General features: G+C 36.7%; 1 protein-coding gene across 1 annotated transcript in view; it reads right to left on the bottom strand.

The window, feature by feature from the left end:
* Positions 1-723: 723 nt before the first annotated feature.
* LOC107563347 (SH3 and cysteine-rich domain-containing protein 2-like) overlaps positions 724-20,318 on the bottom strand; it is a 22,378-nt gene continuing 2,783 nt past the window's right edge. The window contains exons 2-5 of the mRNA XM_016248202.1: positions 18,652-18,731; positions 18,445-18,496; positions 7,812-7,949; positions 724-1,100 (exon numbers count right to left, since the gene is read on the bottom strand). Of these exons, the coding sequence (XP_016103688.1) occupies positions 1,002-1,100; positions 7,812-7,949; positions 18,445-18,480 (273 nt within the window). The 5' untranslated portion in view covers positions 18,481-18,496; positions 18,652-18,731 and the 3' untranslated portion in view covers positions 724-1,001. The remainder of the gene's footprint in view (positions 1,101-7,811; positions 7,950-18,444; positions 18,497-18,651; positions 18,732-20,318) is intronic.

Here is a 20,318-nt window from a genome sequence, read left to right as displayed (position 1 = left end):
CTTTCATAATTATATGAACACATAACCCTTTTTAAAAGAGGGCAAAAATATAATTTTATGCAAGTATATTAGTTCATAGCTTTCTTACAGGCAAGTAATTGTTTCAAAGCTGGTGCTTGCTTACACACACACACACGTATAGATAATCAAGCACATTAAAATAAGTCCAATCCAACCCTTTGCCTTTCTTTGAAAGGTGTATGTGTTCATTATAAATCTTACAAAATGTAAAATATTATCTGTCGTTTTCTTTTAGTATTGTTCAATGGTAAAGGAACTGAAGTCCGTGTTCTGAAGATATTGTGAAAGTTTCCGTTTCATGGATAAGAACAAAACTGAGACTTGCTCAATTCATAATATTCTTTTTGTATAATTTATATGAATTAAAGCCATTATTAATGTATTTATTGTTAGTATTATAATGGAAGTTGTATTGTTTTTGTTTTGAAAAAGCAGAGTAGTTCTATTTTTCAGATTAACCCTTAATTTTCTCCAGGGGCCAGTTGCATAATTAGCCACCATTTTGAGACTGTGTCTTAAGATCTAATTTGGCCAGCTAGCAGCTGCCAAGGGGAAATCAGTCTTACTTTTCCAATAAAAATAAGACCAATCTATCTTTTTTATTAATAATTCATTAATTATGAATAAAAAAAATTATGACCAGTCTTGAAGAAAAAAAATTAGATGACTAACTTTTTAAGACTAAACAGTTTATGCAACTGGCCCCAGAAGTTGTTACATTTCTATTCCACTATTCACTAGGAATTATATATGCCAACAACATATCACTTTCCCTGAATAACAGGAAAAAAACGTATTTTCCCCGAAAACAAAGAAACATGAACATGATGGTAGAGAAACATACATTATGAGGATCCAATCAGGTTGAACAAACCTGTTTTTGTGTTAACATTTGACATAATACAAAAGGTTTATGTGGTAAATTATGTTGCTGTATCATGATAAATGTTGTTCATGATTGTGTTCATCTCTATAAGTTGTTATATCTCCTCCAGCAAATCAGTCGGGACCAGACCTTTCTTCTTACCACTGCTTAGCTTTAGAAAGCCATCAGTTTCTTCATTCTTACCCACACAAATCTATCACAAAAAGAAATGTGGTTTGAAGATGAAAAAGAACACGAGTAAAATAAACTGAAGCCTTTACTTAAATAGATAGATGCCACCATGTTTAATTTTCCTACTACTGATTTCACTAAAAACAAAGTCATTGAATCATATGATCTTTTCATCTGTGAGATGCATTTAATCTAATCAGTAATAAAATGAAATGATCAAATTTTTGTCATTGGATTATAGTGATCTGTGTATTTATGTTGAATATTAAAGTTTTTATATATGATTTGTTGACCGTAAAATATTTTGATTTGTACAGTAAAATATATTTAAAGTGAGATGAAACTTAAGTAAATCGGAATATATTGTTATGTCTGAATATATAGATATAAGTCTGAATATATAGTTATAAGTCTGAATATATAGAAGTAAATCTGAATATATAGTTGTAAAACAGAATATATAAATGTAAATTGTGACTGTATAGAAGTAAATCTGAATGTATAGTTATAACTCTGAATATATAAATGTAAATTGTAAATATATAGAGGCAAATCTTAATATATAGTTATGAGTCTGAATATATAAATGTAAATCTGAATATATAGTTATAATTCTGAATATATAAATGTAATATGAATGTAGTTATAAGTCTGAATGTATAGAAGTAAATCTGAATATATAGTTATGAGTCTGAATATATAAATGTAAATCTGAATATATAGTTATAATTCTGAATATATAAATGTAAATTGTAAATATATAGAAGCAAATCTGAATATACAGTTATGAGTCTGAATATATAAATGTAAATCTAAATATATAGTTATAATTCTGAATATATACATGTAAATCTGAATATATAGTTATAATTCTGAATATATACATGTAAATCTGAATATATAGTTACAATTCTGAATATATAAATGTAAATTGTAAATATATAGACGCAAATCTGAATATACAGTTATGAGTCTGAATATGTAAACGTAAATCTGAATATATAGTTATAATTCTGAATATATAAACATAAATATGAATATATAGTTATAAGTCTGAATATATAATAGTAAACCTGAATATATAGTTGCAGTCTGAATGAACAGAGGTAAATATGAAAAAATAGTTGTAAATTTTGAATATATAAATGTAAATTGTGAATATTTATTATTCTAATTATATAATAGTAAATCACAATATATGTTTATAAATCTTGAGTATATAAATGCAAATCTGAATATTTATAGTCTATATTTCAACATAAATATATCTTTAATATTAGGCATGTCAATAGGCAGATGTTCTTGCTTTTTTAATGAAAACAGTATGCCTATGTATCCTGTACATGTATCAGTGCAGATATTGTACTATATTAATTATTTTAATTATTACCGTCTATCACATGCTGCTGCAATTGTCTCTATTCACTCCAATCTCAATTTGTAAACATATGATGTTGTTGGCAATTTCCCTAGCCCTCTCAGCCATGCTGAACTGTGCAGAAAAGATGGGTATTATTATAGTCACTGACTGTGAGGACCTTTTGGCACCACAGCCAGCCTTTTTTAAAGTATAGGGAAAATACTCCTTTTGGTTTCGATTAGTGAGATGCACTTACAATAATTAATATAGTAAAAATATTTACATTGATAACTATATACAGTATGTGCAGGTATAATAAGTCTATTGATATGCTTTATAATAAAGATAGTTACATTGAGATGTAGACAATATATATCCATATTTGCATTTATACAGCATATTCAGGATTTATACATATTTTCAGATTTCATGATATGCATGTATATCAATGATTTACATTTAGATATACAGACTTATATATTTACGAATTATAACTATTCACTTCTATATATTCAGACTCATAACTATATATTCAGATTTAATATATATGAACCCACGACCTTTTGTGCTGCTAACGCAATGCTTTACCACAGAGCTCAGTGGTAGAGCATTGCGTTAGCAGCGCAAATGGTTGTGGGTTCAATTCCCAGGGAACAAACATACTGGTAAAAAATGTATAGCCTGAATGCACTAAGTCTGCTAAATATTCAGACTTATAACTATATAATCAGATTTACATTGATATATTCAGAATTATAACTATATATTCAGATTCACTTCTATATATTCAGGCGTATAACTATATATTCAGATTTACATTGATATATTCAGAATTATAACTATATATTCACAAATTACATTTATATATTCAGATTTATATATAATTATTTCCTGTTTGGCACCTCATATATATATATATATACTGTGCAAAGTCTTAAGACTTATTTTATTTTTTTAAATGGTTTTTAAGATAGTTATTTTAAAGACTTATTTTTGCCTTTATTTTGGTTGGCCAATTGGTAGACAGGAAGAGAGGTGGGAGAGAGGGGGTGGGACTGGGAAATATCTGCCAGCCAGGATTTGAACTCGGGATGCCTGCAGTGCAACAATCTTATGTCAGCACGCTGCCCACAAGGCTATCTGCACCGACAGTTATTTCCAAATTTAGTCCTTTTGCTATAAATTGTAATAATCCAGTGAGATTTTTGTCTGACAACAGCCAGTGATCCACACGTAGATCTGATCTCATCATCCAGTCTGTCTGGAATGACATGAAGAAACAGAACTAAGACAGAATAAATCCAGAAGAACAGTGATAGCTACCTGAAAAACTATGCACAAGTGTACAGAGGACAAAAGCTGCTTTAAACGCAAAGGATAGTCACACCAAATGTTGATTTAATTTAGTTAACAGAAGTTAATTGATAAATAAAATCTATTTGTGACATTATTTTTGACAGCATCCTATCATTTTACAGCATTTGTACACAAGTGCCTAAAACTTTTAACAGTAATGTAGCTTTGTAGGTACACTCTTAAATATGTAATAAAGGTGCTTCACGATGCCATAGAAGAACCTTTTTGTCTAAATGGTTCCAGAAAGAACCTTTAACATCTGAAGAACCTTTCTGTTTCACAAAAGGTTCTTTGTGGAAAAAGAGATGGTTCTTTGAAAAACCTTTGACTGAATGGTTCTTTGTGGAACCAAAAATGGTTCTTCTATGGCATCGCTTGAAGAACCTTTTGAAGCACCTTTTTTCTCTTGAAGCGTCTTGGATTCTTTGCCACATCTGGTTTTAAGCTGGGCACACACTGTGCAATTTTTAATAGTCCTTTACGATTGTTACTTGTCAGACTGTACATGATGATCATGTCACACTGTGGGATCTCAGTTGTCATTAATATCAAACTGTACAACAGTCAAAATACGTAAAAAATGGGTGCGTGCAAGAAAACTTGTCCAGGGTTTTACATTATTATCCATTACACGTTCAGTGACTGCGAGCTGCATTACACGCGAGGCTGAAATGTTGGCTATCATGAAAAGTATATGAATGGCGGCAATAGCGGCGTATTTAAGAAGAATAGGGTAACTACACTACACAACCACACGAAACACCGGTGTTTATCAGAGCAAAGGCAACGTATCATATGAATTCTGTGAGTGGAGGATGGAGCGTTTATGGGGGTTAGAAGAAATCTCTAGCATTAATTCTGATCATGGCTTGTCTTTAAAAATGGAGACAGTTTGTCGTTTGTGGTAGGAGACATCACACTGCAGGACTGTGCGCCAAATCTTCTGACACTGCTAGAATTTAAATAAAATTTGATTGCAACAGTCATTAATCGGCTGCTGGTGAATATGTCAAACCAGCAATCGAAAACTACTGATTTTAGCCTAGGATTATTCGAATTTTTTAGGATTTTCAAAATTTGTCTCAGACGACCAAATCGTGGCCAAAATCACACAATGTGAGCTGGGCTTTAGTCTGTCTCAGTTTTTTTTCTGTTTCTTCATATCATTCAAGACAGACTGGATGATGATGAGATCAGATCTCTGTGTGGAGCACTGGCTGTTGTCAGACTCCTTGTGCAAACAAAAATCTCACTGGATTATTACAATTAATGGCAAAATGAATGTTTGGAAATGTAAACTGATATTTCCTACTGACACACTACAGCAAAAGATAGATATAACTGACTTTAAACCATGTTTTAGCTGGTGAAAATACTAGTGGCCTAAGACTTTTGCACAGTAGGCCTACTGTATGTATGGTAACACTTCATATTATTAAGGTTCAGTTCTCACTATTAACTATTTGCTTATCAGCATGCATATTACTAGCATTTTGGCTGTTTATTAGTGATTATAAAGCACAAATTAATGCCTTATTCTGCATGACCATATTTTAGATCTCTTAATCACACCCCATACCCAACTTACGAACTACCTTACTAACTATTATTAAGCAGTGTGTGTGTGTGTGTGTGTGTGTGTGTTACCTGAGCCTCTTTAACAGTCAGGTGGCCCAGGTCTTTGTTGCCATGGACACTTTGCATCACCTTCCAGACACGTTCACCTGGACGCACTCGCTGCACAAAATTAGCTGGGAATACTCCAACTCTATCACCACATTTTCCCTGTACACAGACACACACACACACACACACACACACACACACACACATGATTAATCTTCCTTTATACAGTATTCCTGACAGACATGAACATTAGTTCTAATTTTGCAGACATTGTACTGACTAGAATTAACTTTGCAAGTACATGTCAACTTGTAAAGTTAGTAGGATGCAGGGCTTAATTTGTAAATTGAAAGGTGCTGTAACACAGAGGACATAGAGGATGCTGGTTCCCAGAATGTGCACAGAACATGTTTAAAATAACTTGCCATGTACTAAAATGGTATGTTCAAGTTCACCTGTGAAATTGATATTTACGAGTTGGCAAGTTGTTATTACGTCGTCAGGTGCATTCAAAGTAAGTTTGGTCGGCGCATCACTGGATGTTCCTGCCAGCAGAGGTAGGAACAAATGATTGCTTTTAAGTCACAAGCAAGTCTCGAGTCAAATACCAAGTCCTCAAATTTGGGACTATATTTTACTATATTTAGTTACTTTATTTATTTTATTGGCATATATAATAGTTATCTGTATAAATTATAAAACTATTACGACAAGCTAATATTTACTTTATTACATATATTTATTTCATTTTATATTATCATCTCTCACAGCATGGATCGGCATTTTCTATAATGTATTTCAAGAACCTTTAACATCTGAAGAACCTTTCTGTTTCACAAAAGGTTCTTTGTGGAAAAAGAGATGGTTCTTTGAAAAACCTTTGACTGAATGGTTCTTTGTGGAACCAAAAATGGTTCTTCTATGGCATCGCTTGAAGAACCTTTTGAAGCACCTTTTTTCTCTTGAAGCGTCTTGGATTCTTTGCCACATCTGGTTTTAAGCTGGGCACACACTGTGCAATTTTTAATAGTCCTTTACGATTGTTACTTGTCAGACTGTACATGATGATCATGTCACACTGTGGGATCTCAGTTGTCATTAATATCAAACTGTACAACAGTCAAAACACGTAAAAAATGGGTGCGTGCAAGAAAACTTGTCCAGGGTTTTACATTATTATCCATTACACGTTCAGTGACTGCGAGCTGCATTACACGCGAGGCTGAAATGTTGGCTATCATGAAAAGTATATGAATGGCGGCAATAGCGGCGTATTTAAGAAGAATAGTGTAACTACACTACACAACCACACGAAACACCGGTGTTTATCAGAGCAAAGGCAACGTATCATATGAATTCTGTGAGTGGAGGATGGAGCGTTTATGGGGGTTAGAAGAAATCTCTAGCATTAATTCTGATCATGGCTTGTCTTTAAAAATGGAGACAGTTTGTCGTTTGTGGTAGGAGACATCACACTGCAGGACTGTGCGCCAAATCTTCTGACACTGCTAGAATTTAAATAAAATTTGATTGCAACAGTCATTAATCGGCTGCTGGTGAATATGTCAAACCAGCAATCGAAAACTACTGATTTTAGCCTAGGATTATTCGAATTTTTTAGGATTTTCAAAATTTGTCTCAGACGACCAAATCGTGGCCAAAATCACACAATGTGAGCTGGGCTTTAGTCTGTCTCAGTTTTTTTTCTGTTTCTTCATATCATTCAAGACAGACTGGATGATGATGAGATCAGATCTCTGTGTGGAGCACTGGCTGTTGTCAGACTCCTTGTGCAAACAAAAATCTCACTGGATTATTACAATTAATGGCAAAATGAATGTTTGGAAATGTAAACTGATATTTCCTACTGACACACTACAGCAAAAGATAGATATAACTGACTTTAAACCATGTTTTAGCTGGTGAAAATACTAGTGGCCTAAGACTTTTGCACAGTAGGCCTACTGTATGTATGGTAACACTTCATATTATTAAGGTTCAGTTCTCACTATTAACTATTTGCTTATCAGCATGCATATTACTAGCATTTTGGCTGTTTATTAGTGATTATAAAGCACAAATTAATGCCTTATTCTGCATGACCATATTTTAGATCTCTTAATCACACCCCATACCCAACTTACGAACTACCTTACTAACTATTATTAAGCAGTGTGTGTGTGTGTGTGTGTGTTACCTGAGCCTCTTTAACAGTCAGGTGGCCCAGGTCTTTGTTGCCATGGACATATTAGTGATTATAAAGCACAAATTAATGCCTTATTCTGCATGACCATATTTTAGATCTCTTAATCACACCCCATACCCAACTTACGAACTACCTTACTAACTATTATTAAGCAGTGTGTGTGTGTGTGTGTGTGTGTGTGTTACCTGAGCCTCTTTAACAGTCAGGTGGCCCAGGTCTTTGTTGCCATGGACACTTTGCATCACCTTCCAGACACGTTCACCTGGACGCACTCGCTGCACAAAATTAGCTGGGAATACTCCAACTCTATCACCACATTTTCCCTGTACACAGACACACACACACACACACACACACACACACACACACATGATTAATCTTCCTTTATACAGTATTCCTGACAGACATGAACATTAGTTCTAATTTTGCAGACATTGTACTGACTAGAATTAACTTTGCAAGTACATGTCAACTTGTAAAGTTAGTAGGATGCAGGGCTTAATTTGTAAATTGAAAGGTGCTGTAACACAGAGGACATAGAGGATGCTGGTTCCCAGAATGTGCACAGAACATGTTTAAAATAACTTGCCATGTACTAAAATGGTATGTTCAAGTTCACCTGTGAAATTGATATTTACGAGTTGGCAAGTTGTTATTACGTCGTCAGGTGCATTCAAAGTAAGTTTGGTCGGCGCATCACTGGATGTTCCTGCCAGCAGAGGTAGGAACAAATGATTGCTTTTAAGTCACAAGCAAGTCTCGAGTCAAATACCAAGTCCTCAAATTTGGGACTATATTTTACTATATTTAGTTACTTTATTTATTTTATTGGCATATATAATAGTTATCTGTATAAATTATAAAACTATTACGACAAGCTAATATTTACTTTATTACATATATTTATTTCATTTTATATTATCATCTCTCACAGCATGGATCGGCATTTTCTATAATGTATTTCTATAATAAAAATACATATCTGATTTGACATTATATAACTAGCATCAAACAACAATTTAATTCTTATTCTCAAGGATTAAAGATGTTTTAATCCTTGAGAATAATTCTCCCGGACGCGTTTTTGGAACCAACATACCTCAATTAAGCAAGGTTTGGGTTAATCAACCGAGAGTTCAGGGTTTAGCAGATGGTAAGTTAACCTTGCTTTCTGGAATACGCCCCTGATGAAAAGTGGAGTGCCATGTCATGTTTAGGACAACTCAAAGGTATCACACCCTGAAAACGTCACATTCCATTCAAGAGGGTAGTCCAAAACAGTTAAGCTAAACACCTAACATGTGAAAGTTTACATTAAGAATGAACAAAGTGGCATCGATGAGATGATGAAACACATAGCAAAAGGAAGGAGTGAGCGCAATCTATATTATTACACATGCACAATACACATTCTTCCAGCCCTGGGTGAAGTTATGGTATTTATTAGTAATATTAGCAATGATTTGGGACAAATATAACAATTTAATGTGAATGGTGCTTTGTGGTGCAGCAGAACAGTGTCCTAAGTCATAGCTGGGGACCACGGTGCATGACAAGCAGAGGTAGACAAGTAGTGAAAGTACAGATACTGCTGGTCAAATATTACTCCATTACAAGTGAAAGTTGTAAAGACAAATTTTTATTTAGTAAAAGTACAGAAGTACTTGCTTTTAAAAGTACTAAAGTGTCAATGCACAATTTTATTATTGTTGTAGTACTTGTAATACCTTATGCCTCTGGAGCAACTTACCATACATTACACCTACTGAATATGCTGACAAAGTTTTTATTTTTGGAATAAAGAGATTTTAGAATGTTAAAAACCTATAGAAATTAAACAAGTGAGTTAACAAAATTATATACGTACGTACGTATGTATGTATATATATTGTTAACTTCCTTGTTTCATTTACGTATATAGGTTTTTAAAAAATTTTAATATCTTTAGCAAAACAGCAAGATTTATTTGACATCAAAACAAACATTCAAAAATGCCCTCTAATCGCTCTTGCGGTACTTTGATGTCACACAGAACGGTATGTGCTGTGCTGCTTCAAGTCCAACACCTATTGTGTTTTGTTACACATGTCTAATCATTTACACAATTTTGCTAAATCAAACACTATTGTGTCTAATATGTACCACAAAATTAATATTCTTATTGAACTGTTGTAAATAAATATCACATTTGCAACTGGTCAGTATTAAAAAAATACTGTGAAATCACTCCACGTAACCCTACTTTTTGCCAAGTAAGACATGTTCCTGGATCAACATCTTTTGTTGATCCTGGATCAACATTACGGTCCAAAAATATAGACTAAACCCAATCCCTACCCCTACCCCTAAACCTAACCATACCCATAATTTATTCCTAAAATCAGTGTGAAATTATAGCAGATTAACAAGGGTGTAGAAGCACCTAATCCTGATCGTAAGCCTAAAACAGATATTTTCTGAAAAGTTATCCCTCAATTCTGATTGGTTAATTGGAATGTTGTTCCAGGAACAACAAGGATGTTGATCCAGGAACATGTTGTACTTGGTGAAATCACGGTCACCTTACTGATAGACTGTCTGAAAAAAAGTGTCATATTTTAGAGACAAAAAAAACACCCACTGATTTTTAAAGCTGCTACATAGTAATGACATTCTACTTCAAGTACCTTGATAGAAATGTAGTTGAGTAAAAAGTATGATATTTTTCTTTCAAATGTAGTGAAGTTAAAGTCATAAGTTTCCAGAAAAATGATACTCACATAATGTACAGATACTCAAAAAGTGTACTTAAGTACAATACTCAAGTAAATGTACTTTGTTCTCCGCTGATGCCTCTGTCCACCTCTGATGAACTGGCACCGCCGGTGTGCATACACTCATAGAAAACAATGTGTTTGACTGGTAAAGACATGGCTTGGTGCCACCCTATAATGCCACTTCTGAAAAGAGATCGTTTTTGACAGTCTTGTGTTTCAGATCCACTGAGACGTCCCGGATCCTGTTCTGGCAGGAGTCCATAAAATACAACTGTATGGTTCCCTCAAAGCTGACACTTTAAAAACCATGCAAAATGAATACAATAGTGATCCATCCCAGTGGATGAACGAACCTCTTCTAAAGTGAAACGACAGGAGTGTGTGAGAACAAGTACTAATATTTTAAACTCGCTAGGGTCGAGACAGAGTGGAGACCAAGGTGGTACTGGACAAATAAAGTGCGAGGGCAAAGCCGCAGGCTCAGCAGACCAAGGTGGAGCTGGTGGAAATGAGGACAAGGGTGGAGCCACAGGGACTGAGGACCACAGTGGATGCAAAGGGCTGGAGGGCCCAGGTGCTGCCAAAGGTCCAAAGGCAAAGGTAGAGCCAGGGGGACTATAGACAAAGGCAGTGGGGGAGGGATTAATGATCTGGAGGAAGAAGAGGTGATACGCAATCATGCAGGAAGGGCTAAGGCACTGAACAGAACTAGAGTCACTAGAACTGGACGGGATCAGCTGAAGATTTAATTGCAAAGCAGTAAATTTATTAAATGAAAGCAAAAGCACTCTGAACAAACCAGCTCATGGCAGCATTCAGAAGACTGGTCAAGCAGGCAGGGGTCAGAATCTAGGACAGTCTGCAGGGAACTACATCCAAATTTTGAGACAAGAATTGAAATCAGACAGGCAGGGATTGAACGATGGGCACACAGTACCAACTGGGAAATCCAAGCTCACAGTCAGCGACAGGCAGATGGTCAATGTGGTTAGACAGTCCGGACAGGCAAACAAGCTCCAGCACCAGAAATAGATCAGACCACCTTATTATGCATCAAACAGATAAACAAATATTTTTTCAGTGTTAAAGCGATAGTTCACCCAAAAATGAAAATTCTGTAATTAATTACTCACCCTCATGTCATTCCAAACCCGTAAGACTGTTTAAGTGCCACTGTTAAAACGTGCCACTGTTTAAGACGTAAGATCTTCGGAAACCATTCATCTTCTGAAATTCGTTCATCTTCGGAACACAAATTCAGATATTTTTGATGGAATCTGAGAGCTCTCTGACCCTCCATAGACAGCAATGATATTACCATGATCAACGCACAGAAACGTAGCAAGGACATCAGTATAATAGTCCATGTGACATCAGGGGTTCGACCGTAATTTTATGAAGCTACGAGAATACTTTTTGTGCACAATAATAACAATTTATTCAGCAATTATTCTCCCTGAGTTACTGTCTTCCACCATTTTGGAGAGTACCCCAGAACGTAATCAACGTAATCAGCATTGTTTATGTTTAGTAGACAACGTGTGCATGCTGAACGTAAACAACACTTGAGTTGTGCAGCCTGCTCTGATAGGAAGGGTCTAATCATTAATCTCATAATGTTGTATAAGGCAAATCTGCAGGATCGGGCCATTGTAGCAATATGGTCTGTGAAGCTGAACTGATCATCAATCACAATTCCAAGGTTCCTGGCTGTCCTGGAAGACTTCAACCACTGGAGAACCTTAGGAATGAGGCTCTGGGTGGGTGAAGGGCAGAAACTGCATGTGGACCAATGAGAAGTCCTGTCCTTCCCAGGCATGGTACCAGAGAGGTCTTCTTTGTGGCCTCTAAGAGGTGTCTGGCCATTGTTTTACTATCTTTAAGTGTAGGAGAGTTTGTTTGTGTTAGTCCACTAAGATCTAATCAAAATGTAGCAAACACAGTGGAGAAATTAAACGACAAGGAGAGACAGGTGAGGTTACCATGACAGCACTGAATAAAAGCCTGGACCATGAGAACGGCCTTCAGTTCCCTGGGAAGGAAATAGAGGAGGTTGGTAACCCAGAAAACTCATAAATAGGGGAGACCAGTCCAGATCAGTGGAAGGTAGATTATTTATTTTGAGCACAGACTGAGCATGCACTCACAAACCACCCTGCAAACAAGTTGAGGTTGAGGTTCATACTCTGAATCTAGATATCTGTGTGAGTCTACATGATCCTGTCCAAATAATTTCTACATAATGACTTAATGTTCAAAATATTAAAGCAGGACAAAATTTCAAGCAGTGGTGTTCTAGGACTACTATAAAGTGAAGTTATTCAATCTAAATAATGTTCTCAGAGATCAGCCTCTGGATGAGATCAGTGAATCAGGACTTTACATGATGACTGAATCATCAATAAGTAACTACAACTATAACTATCACTAGCATATCAACTATGCTTCAGAAACACACAGTTATAGCAGCCAGAAAAACATTAAAGTTAAGAAGTCAGGGGCCCAACTAAAGCAAGCGCTTACCTCCATAATAGTGACTCCAAACTTTATTATTTTCAATAATACAGCGCTAAGGCTTCCTGGAGGCTAAGTGAGGGCTGCCCGAGCAGGGCCAGTGCTAAGGGGCCAACGTTTTGCCAAAGAGCAAATTCTCAGGGGCCCTGCGCTGGCAGCCCGTAAAGGGCCAGTGTAGGCTTGTTTGCAGAGTAACAGATGTTGCCACGGCAGGCCAACAAAACTGTTGACGAATGGCTGCCAGTGAGTTCCTCACACCCGGCTGGGCATGTGAGTCTGGAGGCATGACCCCACTGGAGAAAGGCAGCGCAAATCAACACAGGAACAAAAAGAAGACCTACCAGGCACCCCTGGGAAACTTTGACTTCTGTCAGAACTTGTTTGATGTGAGACTCAATCCCCCAGGTGACTGCCCCCTCGACACGGCCCTAAGGCAAGATGGTATCACGAGGAGGCATGTTAGACAAGGGAGCAAAGTGGCGTGACAGCATGTCAGATTTACCATTTTTTGAGCCTGGCTTGTAAGATATCATGAAGTTGAAGTGTCCAAAAATGAGCCTATGGTGGAATGCCTGTCCCCTCCAACCAATGACACCACTCCTCCAGAGCCAGTCGTTGTGAGGCCAAAGGTGAATGCTTAGTTGTTGTTTACCAGCACACACTACACATGCAGCAACATCTTGATGAGAACCGCGGTCTGGGTAGTGTCCAGTTCGCCAATTGATGAAGTCCCTGGTGTGGATTTCCAGGGTCCCTCTGCTCCAGGCACAATAACTGGATAGCAGGAAGGTCCATGGTGATGGAAGGAACAACAAACAAAAACAAACATAAACAAAAGAAAATGCCTCAAAATGAAACACTGTTTTGGGTCCTGACTTCTGTAACTAAATGTTGTTAATTAGAGCTCACGAAGATGAAATAAAAAGAAAATAGTCTTTAATCAAACTTACACACGAAATACAGAGAAACAGGTTTGCAACACATCCAAAACACAATGTTAGACAGGACACTGAACACAGGAATCATACAGGGACTATAAATACTAAGCCAAATGAATACTAACCCTAATACGCTTATTAATAGACTGGAGGTGAACTGAATACAATGATCACACGTACTGGTAACTAGGTCAAGCAAGACACTGAAGACAGAATTCAATACATAGAACATACATTGGGGAACATTGGGGAAGTTGTGGCCTAATGGTTAGAGAGTCGGACTCGTAACCCAAAGGTTGCAGGTTTGAGTCTCGTACCGGCAGGGATTGTAGGTGGGGGGATTGAATAACCAGCGCTCTCTCCCAGCTTCAATACCATGACTGAGGTGCCCTCGAGCAAGGCACCGAACTCCCGACTGCTCCCTGGGCGCCGCAGCATAAATGGCTGCCCACTGCTGTGTGTGTGTGTGTGTGTGTGTGTGTGTGTGTGCGCGCGCGCGTGTGCGCGCGTGCGCGCGTGTGCACCTAGGATGGGTTAAATGCAGAGCACTAATTCCTAGTATGGGTAACCATACTTGGCCACATGTCACTTCACATTACATGTGACACAGTTCTTTTTCAAATCCATACAACCAAATAGTAGTCCTGCAGTGCTATAGCTCTGTGGCATTTACACACCCTCATGTTGTTCTTAACCCTTTAGGCGCCAGGGTTTTTTTGGAAAAATGCTGGATTTTGACATCAAGATTTCAAAAGCTTGTAGCTTGAAAGGGCTTAAAGATAGAGATCTAATGTAAATCAGAAAAATGTTGGGCATGACCGAAAGTTTATGTGGGGTGTAAATATTCTCATCTAATTTGCATAGTATGACATCATCAGGGGCGGCCCTCCTGAATGTCATAATATTCAGGAAATAATAAGATATTGAATTGATGTTTGAACCTATTTGTTTTTTTTTGTCTTTTTATCCTCATTACAAATGATCTGAAAAGAGGAAACCAACAATAAAACAGGAGAAAGTATTAAATTATTACTATATTACTATACTATATAGTAATAAAACGCATGTGAACAGTAGCCTACTTTTTGATCTGTTCATCAGTAATATTCAGGAAATAATAGATATTGAATGGTTGTTTGAACTTATTTGCATGTCTTTTTTTTCTTTTTATCCTCATTCCAAATTATCAGAAAAGAGGAAACCAACAATAAAACAGGAGAAAGTACTAAATTATTACTATATTACTATACTATATAGTAGTAAAACGCATGTGAACAGTAGCCTACTTTTTGATCACTTCATCAGTAACATTCAGGAAATAATAGATATTGCCCTGCCACCCCATCCCCGTTATTCGAAGTACTACATGTCTGCCATCTAGTGGTAGGGAATACAAATGAGATATTACACCATATTAGGAACTACAGTCTATTTTGATTAAGTATGACATCTTGTCGCAATTTTGCGACTTTGGCGCTAAGAGGTGTTGCATGCATCAGTCCAAAAGAAGTTAAATAAAAAGCGCTCATTCATAAAAAAAAAGTGTCTCACACAGCTCCGGGGGGTGAACAAAGGCCTCCTGTAGTGAATCGATGCGTTTTTGTAAGAAAAATATCCATCGTCAAAACTTAATAATCACTTTAATCTAGCTTGCGCTTACTGTTATACACGGAAGCAGTTCCGGGCAGATGACGTATGAGGTCAGCTTTGTGCATGTGCCGCTCAGAAGTGACGAACGTGGAAGTGCAGGGGAGAGATCAAAACAAAACAACGGTCACTTATTAGAAGTACAAAACGAGGATTTGTAAAGAAGAATATCAGAGGATTTCGATATAAGCCAAGAGGAGACTGGTTTTCCTTTGCTAAAGTAAGGAAACTTTGCTTCCTTTGCTCCTGTTAACAAACATTGGTTTTCACGAGACTTGGACAGTCTGCGCAACACTGAACTCATACATCATCAGCCCGGAGCTGCTTCCGTGTACAACTGTTGGCAGAAGCTACATTAAAGTGATTATTATGTTTTGAATATGGATATTTTTCTTACAAAAACACATTGATTCACAACAGGAGGCCTTTGTTCCCCCCCCCCCGGAGCCGTGTAAGACACTTTTTTTTTTAATGGATGGGCGCTTTTTATTTAACTTATTTTGGACTGATGCATGCAATACCCGCTGAGTAGCATTAAACCGCTTGAAAGATCAAAGACAATTTTTTATATAACTCCGACTGGATTCGTCTGAAAGAAGAAAGTCATATACACCTAGGATGACTTGAGGGTAAGTAATTAATGGGCTAATTTAAATTTTTGGGTGAACTAACCCTTTAAGAAACCCACTCTTATCCCAGTTTTTTCAGAGAACTACAGACCGGTATCCATTCATTGCAAAAACACTTGAATGAGTTGCGTTCAACCAAGTCTCTGTCTCTCTCACACAGAACAACCTCCTCGACAGCAACCAATCTGGCTTCAGAAGTGGTCATTCAACCGAAACTGCCTTACTCTTGGCTGTTGCAGCCCTAAGACTGGCAAAAGCTGCTTCCAAATTTTAAATGCTTATCTTGCTGGATCTGTCCGCTACTTTTGACAAAGTTAATCACCAGATCCTCCTGTCAACCCTGTTAGCAAAGGGCATCTCAGGAACTACACTCCAGTGGTTCGAGCCTTACCCCTCAGATAGGTTCTTCAAGGTATCTTGGAGGGATGAGGTGTCCATGTCACAACATCTAGCTACCGGGGTGCATCAGGGTTCAGTTTTTAGACCACGTCTCTTCTCTGTCTACATGGCATCACTAGGTTGTGTCATTGAGAAACATGACTTTTCATATCACTGCTATGCTGATGGTGGTTTCAGCAAACCCATCACTTCATTGCAATTTCACCATTCGGCTAGGCACATCTACCATAATAAATTTCACAGACAATTTGCAAATTGTTCATCAATTTGCATTGGCTACCAGTACCTGCTCGCATGAAATTCAAGTCATTGATGTTTGCCTACAAAACAACCATTGGCTCTGCGCCACTTTACCTAAATTCACTACTTCAGACTTATGTGTCCTCTAGAAGCTTGCGTTCTGCAAGTGAACAGCACAAAATAACTTTCATGGACTTTTACATTAACTGTTCCCTCCTGGTGGAATGACCTGCCCAACTCAATCCAAACAACTAAGTCCTTAGTCATCTTCACGAAATGGCTAAAAACACATCTCTTCCATCTATACTTGACTCTCTAACACTAGCACACTTTTTTCTATTTCCATTTTATCTACTCGTTTTCTTTTCATTTATTTACTTAAAAACTTGACCCTCTAACACTTGCACTCTCTATTTCTATTCTTTATTCTAATTACTTGTTTTCTTTTTATGTTAAAAAAAATATTTCTACGTGTACTGTTTTAGACTAACCAAGACTTGTCACAGCACTTACATATTATTGCTCTTTTGTTAGTTTGATTGCTTCTATTGTCCTCATTTGTAAGTGACTTTGGATAAAAGCATCTGCTAATGACAATGTAAATCTAAGAGTAAAAAATGCATACCTGACCAGAAAGACAGAGCTGTGAAAATGTAGTGAAAATATTCAAATCCATGGTGTCATCTGGCAACAGAATCACTGTGCCTTTTACATCTCCTTAAGTATCCTCAAAATACAACATTCTCCAAATGGAAGCATGAAATAAAAAGCTGACATTGCATTAAACATCCTAGACCTCATCTAGGGGGTTCATCAAACCCAGAACAGAGAGAAATTTGTATGAAAGACCCTTGAAAAGAGGATGTTTCTCTAAACAGAACTGACTTCAGAATTTATTGATGGCATTTTCTTTTCATACTACCTCCATAAAATGATTAATAAAATAATGTTTATAAGTACAGCACTGCTTTGTGTTTCAAAACCACGTTGCTGTCTAAAGTTCAAAAAAATATTTTAATATCAGAATTTTCCAAAATTATTTCAACTGCTGATTTCAATTTTCCCCCTAAAAAGATTTAAAGAACATTAATGAGTATCTTTAACCTAGTAAAAATCCTATGCCATGATTTATTTGAAATACATTGTTTCATACTAAGTATACTTAAAATCCATTAACATATTTATTGACATATCACATAAGACTTACAGATATCAAATTATAATTCAATAATAATACAAGCTTTATTTGGAGTATTTCTTTATTGCACAATGCATATTTCTTAATATTATGCCTAAAATGTGTTTTAATATTACTTTTAATAAGGACTGTATGATATCTGTATAATATCAGTATTTAAATACAAGATATTTAAAGTGTACCTGAAGTATGCTTGCAATAGTTCCACTTCAGCACAATCAAACATACTTCAGTATATCTTTAGTTGGGCCTCAGTATTACTTCCGCACAATTAAAGTACATTAAGCACAAAATTAGATCCAGTTTAGTAAACCAAATGTACAATTGCAGTGTATTTTTAAGAACATATAAATATGTAAATGTATTTGTAGTATACTTAGCACAAACTAAATGTATTTCAAATACATTTTAGTATATATTTTTGACTAAGGTAGATTTGATCTCCCACTCCTACTATGCTGCTGAGAATATAAAGCTCTTTGAACATAAATACCCACCTTCCACCATTCTTCATTAGAGTCATCAGTCACCATAACTCTGTCACCTGGACTGAAATTAAAACAGAGAGAAAAGCCAAATGTGATGTTTCTAAATAATCTGTGTGCTTATATATGGGAATGTGTTAATAATTCATTTAAACACACAGACATATACTTTCTGTCTCTCTCTCTCGCACACGCACACACACACACACTGTTACTTACTGTAATTCTAAGTCATTTTGCTCTTGAGGGAGGAACTTGTAAAGTGCCACGTAAGTGTGAATGGGGTGAACTTTAGGAACCTTAAGTGAAAACACAATTCAATATCTAATCAGTAGTTTATTGCTTTATATTCCTTTAAAGAAATATCAGCTGTGGTATATTACTGTTCTACTAACATGTTTGACAAAATAACCAAGGCATTTCAACAAAAAAACTTTTTTTGGGGGTTACCGCGGTCAAATTAGTAGAAAGTGTAGAGGCCCTTGCTTTGAATGACTTCAGCACATCTGCAGCAGCAAGACATCACTAGTTTCTTACACTGTGCAGCTGTGATCTTGGTTCAATCTTCTTCCAGTCTTTTCCATAATTCGGTGACTGTAGTGGGTTTCTTAGCAATGACTTTGTCAAGGATTTTCAGTCGGGTTTAGATCACAACTCTGGGCTGGCCATTTCATTATTTTAATGTTTTCAGCTTCAAGGAACTGCTTTACCCATTTTGCTGTGTGACGGGGAAATTGTCTTGCATGAACATTGCTGGCTGATTGGGAGATCCTTGCAGGGAAGGAACTGTATGTTGCTGAAGGCAGTTCTGTTAAACATTTGCATTCACCCTGCCATGTATCTATATAAGAAGCCCCAAAAAGCAGAAAACATTTCCCAAACCATGACACTTCCTCCTCCACCTTTCACTGACTTCTTTACTCACTCTAGGTTCAGTCTTTCCCAGTTTAATGCCGAACAAAATGATTTCCATCAGACCCAAATAAATTAAACTTACTCTCATCACTAAAGTGAACTTTGGACCAGTTCACCTCTCCCCACACAACATGTTCCTCCCCAAAGGTTAGTCTAGGCCAGGGGTGTCAAACATACGGCCCGCGGGCCGAACACGGCCCACAGAGGTGTCCAATCCGGCCCGCAGAATGATTTTAACAATATTATAAAATAAAACAATTTTGAAAATTAAATAAAGTGTATTCGCTACAATATTTAACTTTGAATTTAAAGCGGAACAAATGGCTCATTTATTTACGTTGATATTACGCCTCGGGATTCGGGACACCTAACATGCGCGTTTTAAAGTGGCGCCAGAATCTCCAGCAGCACGAGGATAATATGATAGCTGCGTTGTAACTGATGCTTGTGGGGCAATTTTCTGGTGATTTTAAACATGTCCAAAAGAAGAAATTTGACCTGGAAGGGCGGACAGGCTATTTAAGGAGAAATGGAAAGAAAGTAATCTCAACTCGTGGCTGTGGTAAATGTGTGCAATATTAAACGACACTGTGACACACTGGACAGCTTCGCATGGAGACAGTAAATGAGCGAGGAGTGTGTGATATTTATTGTGTACTAACATCCTAACTGTTGTTTTAATGATGTGCGAGCTGACATTTTGTAACTTTGCAAAAAAACAAACAAACAAACACATCATGAGAGTTTTTCAGTGCCGGATGAAGGATATCAGTTTACAATATAATTCAATATATGGGGGCAAAAATAAAATGCCCTGTAAGAAATTTAGTTTTTAATATTTATGTCGTGATAGTTAAGTAAGTATATCAAGTATATCAAGAGTGTTGCTTTCCCGAATGTCAGCGCGATCGCAAATGAATTGATTTTATATAACAGCTCAACAAACAAGATGCTAGTATTAAGTGTGTTAT

The sequence above is a fragment of the Sinocyclocheilus grahami genome, unplaced genomic scaffold (assembly GCF_001515645.1).
Source record: "Sinocyclocheilus grahami isolate Dianchi unplaced genomic scaffold, SAMN03320097.WGS_v1.1 scaffold869.1, whole genome shotgun sequence".
Taxonomy (NCBI): Eukaryota; Metazoa; Chordata; class Actinopteri; order Cypriniformes; family Cyprinidae; genus Sinocyclocheilus; species Sinocyclocheilus grahami.
The sequence above is the reverse complement of the archived record's forward strand: the minus strand, read 5'-3'. Positions and strand labels throughout refer to the sequence as shown.